General features: G+C 55.6%; 1 protein-coding gene across 1 annotated transcript; it reads left to right on the top strand.

Annotated features, from left to right (window-relative positions):
- Window positions 1-514: 514 nt before the first annotated feature.
- On the top strand, window positions 515-4,123 carry LOC136788966 (uncharacterized). The gene is made up of 4 exons (XM_066988159.1): window positions 515-652; window positions 846-1,311; window positions 1,449-1,512; window positions 1,623-4,123. Exons 2-4 carry the CDS (start codon window positions 1,225-1,227, stop codon window positions 3,722-3,724), a joined length of 2,253 nt encoding a protein of 750 aa, XP_066844260.1. The 5' UTR covers window positions 515-652; window positions 846-1,224; the 3' UTR covers window positions 3,725-4,123.
- Window positions 4,124-5,238: the final 1,115 nt, after the last annotated feature.

The following is a 5,238-nucleotide window of genomic DNA, read 5'->3' as shown; positions in this document are numbered from 1 at the left end:
TCGAGGGTAGGAAGGCTCTGCAGGAGGATCTGGATAGGCTGGAGCGATGGGCTGAGGCCAACTGTATGAAGTTCAGCAAGGCCAAGTGCCGGGTCCTGCACCTGGGGCACAACAACCCCAAGCAGCGCTACAGGCTGGGAGACGAGTGGTTAGAAAGCTGCCTGGCTGAGAAGGACCTGGGAGTATTGGTTGATTCCTGAGGAGCAATGGCAGTGTTCAAGGCTGGATAATCTCCCGAGAGTCGCCACTTGCCATTTGGAGTCTTTACTGAAGCTAGAGGAGAACTGCAGGGGCGATGAGACTTGACAGTGCTTCCCCATTCCTCTAGCTCTTTTACCAGTTTGCTAAAAGGAGGGGTTGTGGTTTAACCCAGCAGACAGCTAAGCACCACACAGCCGTTTGCTCACTCCTCAACAGTGGGACTGGGGAGAGAACCACAAAAAAGGTAAAAGTCATGGGTTGAGATAATGACAATTTAATAGCGAAAGAAAAGGAAGGGATGATAATAGTAGTAAAAATGGAATACACAAAGTAACTGACGCACAACGCAATTGCTTACCACCTGCTGACCAATGCCCAGTTTGTCCCCAGACAGTGGCGGCACACCCTGGCCAACTCCCCCAAGTTTTATTGTTCAGCATGACGCGATATGGTATGAGACATCCCTTTGGCCAGCTGGGGTCATCTGTCCCGGTTCCGTCCCCTCCCAGCTCCTTGTGCACCCCCGGCCTCCTCGATGGCAGGGCAGCGTGAGGAGCTGAAACGTCCTTGGCTCCATGTAAGCACTGCTACGCAATAATTAAAATATTGGTCTGTGATCAGCATTATTCTCTTCCTACACCCAGAAACAGTACCATACCAGCTACTAGGAAGAAAACCCGATCTCAGCTGAAGCCAGGAAAGGATGGATGGCATCAGAAGGGAACCTGTAGTGTGGCATATTAACCAGCTTGGGGTCAGGGACAGGAGCAGCTGTCCGACACGGCTGGAGCTGGGCAGTGGGCTCAGACCCTGGCCCCAAGCGAGGAGCCCGGGGAAGCCGTCCTGGTCCCCCACCTCCCCACAGGATGCAGCACAGGGGCACCGGCCTGCTTCAACGTGGGCAGGGGGCTGTGACCTCACAGAGGCGTTGCCGTGTGCTGTCTGTGACCTCACGGCCGTGACCCTATAAAGCACCGGCCACCACCCCCCGTCTGCCAGTGCGGTCGTACCTGGCTGTGAGCAATGGTCGACAGCAGCTTTTTCCTCATCCCTGGCCTCATGCTTTTGCTGGCCGGGATCTCCCTGCTCTCCAGGGGTCGAGACCGACAGGTACAGGGGGCTGGAGGGTGGGGGAATTCGGGGCTGGGAGACTCGGGGCTTTGGGACTGGGGGGCCAGGAGGTGTTGGAAGGGGTCCCGTGGGTCCCTCCCCAGGTTGGTCACAGTGCCGTGCTTCTGTGCCCACAGGGTGACGGCCGACTCCAGCGAAGTTGTGGACGGCGGCAGCGGCAACCACCGGTACCAAAGCCAGGTGAGTCCCCCGTGGGTGAGCCTCAGCACCGAGCAGCCCATCCCTATGGGGCTGCGGTGGCCCTGGTGCCTCTCTCCCACTGCAGCTCAGACTCCCTCCCTGTTTTGCAGGCGGCAAGAGGCGTTACCGGTCAGTTACTGTGGACCACATCGTACGTGAGTCCATCATTCGCCCAGACGGGGGGCTGCCTCACAGAGGGGTGCAGCTCACTCGCCCTCTCAAATTGCCCATGGCCCCCCCAGCTGTTCCTGATATGGTTAAAGTGGCTGCAGGACAAGCAGCAGGACGAGCTGCAATGCCAAGGAAAGATGATCGTGGCATCTCTGGAAGAGAAGACAAATTGCTCTCTTCTATCAACACCAGCGGAAGTGTGGAAAAAGCAAGTGATTCCTCCAGAAGGAACAAGCAACCGCATGGCCTGACAGCCCTCAAACGTTCAATAACCGAGACTCAGGATCGTAGGGCAGGAGACAGGGACAAAGAGTTGCACTCTGAGGTGAGCTCCTCCAGCCAGCCACCACAAATGGACTGCATTGTGCGTGAGAGCATTCTCCACCCGGATGGAGGGCTGCCTTACATGAGTGGATTGTTACTGCGGCCTCCTGCACAGCCCAGGGCAGAACCAGCCGTACTGAGCCCTGAGAACACCATCCGCAAGAGCTTCTTTCATAAGGATGAGGAGCAGACAAGAAGAGAAAAGGAATTCCTGCGGCCTCACAGATTGTCCATGGCTTCTTCAGCTGTTCCTGGCATGGCCAAAGTGGCTGCAGGACCAACAGCAAGACCACCTACAATCCAGAGAAATGCTGGTCATGGCATGACTGTGAAAAAACACAAATTAGAGTCTTCCACTGACACCGACAGAAGCATGGGGAAACCAAGTGGGCTCTCCACAGAGAACCAATGCCCAAAGGGCTTGAGGGCACGCAAAATACCTAAGATGGAGATTCAGGATTACATGGAAGGAAAGAGGAAGCAAGGGCCACACTCTGGGATCAGCTCCTCCAGCCAGCCACCACAAATGGACTGCATTGTCCGGGAGAGCATTCTCCACCCTGATGGAGGGCTGCCTCAGAGGAAGAGGGAGTTCCTGAAGCCTTTTGGGTTGCCCATGCTCTCTTCAGCATTTCCCAGCTGGGCCAAGAGGGAAAAAGGACTACCTTTGCCCCAGGCAAATAGAAGAGATGACAGGTCTGCACCTGGCAGGCACACAGACTGTGCTCTTAGTCCCAAGGAATGTGCAGGGAAACTGGGCGCGCTCCCCATGAAACAGCAGCAACCCAGGACTGACATTCGGGGCTCCACGCAGTGCAATAACAGTGAGCCATCTGCAAGGTGGATGATTGTTCACGAGAGGTTACTTGACCCACAAGAGGGACGATGTCAGTGGAAGGAGGTGTCCAAGGGGCGACTTCCACAGGACGACCTGTCCCAGCCACCTTTTGAACTGTCCACGGCCCTTCCAGTGCTTCCCAGCCCGGCCAACGGAATTATGCATAAAGACCAGGGCTGCCAAACTGACTATGTTATCATCCTGGATCCGTTTGTGACGGATGTCAGGAATGGGAAAGAGCCCGACACTGCAGCGCCTCTCAGGATCAAGAAGCTGCAGCTGAAGGAAGAGCACCGCAGCAAGCTCAGTGAGCACATAACAAAGAAGTGCCGGGAAGTACAGCTGCAACGCTTCCCTGGGTCAGTGCAGAGGTCCACTGAAAAGATGCATCGAGCACTGCCCAAAAATGCCTGTGCTGGGGCCGGAGCCTTACCACCACGAAGTCCCTGTGTCCGCTTCATCAAGCACAAGCCCCTCCTGCATCCGGACCAGGTCAAGCAGAGGAGGCTTGGGGCATCCATTGCCTGCCCAGCGGCCTCGAGGACACCACGCTCCCGCCCCGTGCCTGTCTTTTTCCACAGCCCTGAGGCCACGTTTATGCCTGAGGAGCAGCGTGAGGCCCTGGAGCTGCACATTCGTGCCAAGAAGCTGCAGATCCTTGAGAGACGTCTGGGCACGAAGCATCCATCCCAGTCAGCTGTGCCCCAGGAGGAGGGTGGCAGGGCAGCCCTAAGGACCAGCGCCCTGCCCAGCATGCCCTGCAAAGTTGCAAAGACATCGAGCACCTCGTGGAACCAGGGATCCCACCAGGCAGACTCTGCTGAGGCGGTGCACAAGAGCAAGTGGCAGAACCTGCGGGCACTCTACTCTGCCCTGTAGGGCAAGGCCCACAGTCACAAGTAGCAATTGTGGAAAGGTGTGACAGAGGACCAGGGTCCAGGCAGCTCACTCCTCCGGTCCAAATAAATCCTCTTCCTAGCCCCATGGTGGGAATCGTGTCTTGTTTGTGAAGCGCCGGCAGACTCACGGTGGGCTGTGCCTGCAGGCTGGAGGGGGGTGGCAGGGAAGGGGTGTCCCAGGGCAGGGGGCTTGCCCATTAGTCCAGTGTGAATTCACCCATTCCTCTCTTAATTCAGGGGTATTCTAACTGACACCTTCTCAAACTCCTAACTTGCAATTCCCAACTGGTAGCTCACAACTCATGACTTGTTTCGTGCATCCATCGAGAAAATAGTTGTCTACCTGAGGGTGAGAGAGCTACATACGCAGAGGCTGATGAATACTCAGGAGATACCCAGCTCGATCGCGGTTCTCCTGATCCTCCTGACAGTGATGATTTAGATGATTTGGGCAAAGGCAATGCCATGGAGCTGGCTGCTCCTGTGAAAGGGATTGAGCAACCCCAGATGCACCCCCTCAGACTCCCGCGAGAGGCTTGGCCTCCTTGGAGTTAACTCATCTCCAGCTATAACTGACGGACCGTGTGTGGGAAAAAGGGGCACATCAGGATACCCTTGTGAGAAGCAATCTGTAGAAAGTAACACGGGCTCAGGTGAGGATCTCAGTGAACTAGCTTTTTATTCGTGATTGCAGTGCCGGGTGTCCTGCAAGCAGGAGCGCGAAGCAGACGTGTATCATAACCTTATATCCCCTATTACCCGATTCTTGATTCCTCCCCTGTTTCCTCACTGGCTGAGTAGTACAGGTTCAGAACCTACTCGACGCTTGTTGCTATACCATGTATGTCCAATTTTATTTGACCAACCTTTAATTTCTCCTTTTCTCTCCTTTTTTCTTCTCTTGTGACTGGAGGGGCTCGTGACTTTTTGTTTTTGCTGTTTCCGCAACTGCTTGTGTTGTATTTCTTAGCCATCCTCCTTGTTTTGGGAGAGTGGGACCTTCCAATGTCCCTTTATCTGCTTAGCATACTCCCCACTGTTATGCCACTGTTATGCCTGCACGATCGCTTTTAAATATGCAAAGGCCCCAAACCTGCAGCTCACACAGCAGGGCAGGAGTTGGGGCCTCAGTGCATCTGGAGCTGCAAGGGAGCCAGAATGCTGCCCAAGGCAGGGGCACTGCCTGCAGGTGCAGATGGCAACTGAACCTGCCCAGACTGAGGTTCAGGACCACAAGGCAGGAAACGGAGCTGAAATGATGTGCACAGGGGGCTGCTCCTCCAGCCAGCTGCCAGCGCTGGGCAGCATGGTGCATGAGAGCCACCAGATGGGGTATGTCCCACCATCCAGCCAGCAGCAACAGGGATGATCCTTCATGAGAGTCTTCTTGACCAGACAAGGGGCGATGTCGGTGGAAGGACCTGTCCCAGCAGACTCTTGGATTGTCCACGGCCCTCCCTGTGCTTCCCAGCCCAGCCAACACAGTACTGCAAA

This window comes from Anser cygnoides, chromosome Z, assembly GCF_040182565.1.
Source record: "Anser cygnoides isolate HZ-2024a breed goose chromosome Z, Taihu_goose_T2T_genome, whole genome shotgun sequence".
NCBI classification, from domain to species: domain Eukaryota; kingdom Metazoa; phylum Chordata; class Aves; order Anseriformes; family Anatidae; genus Anser; species Anser cygnoides.
Note: the sequence above shows the minus strand (reverse complement) of the source record. Positions and strands in the feature narration are given on the sequence as shown.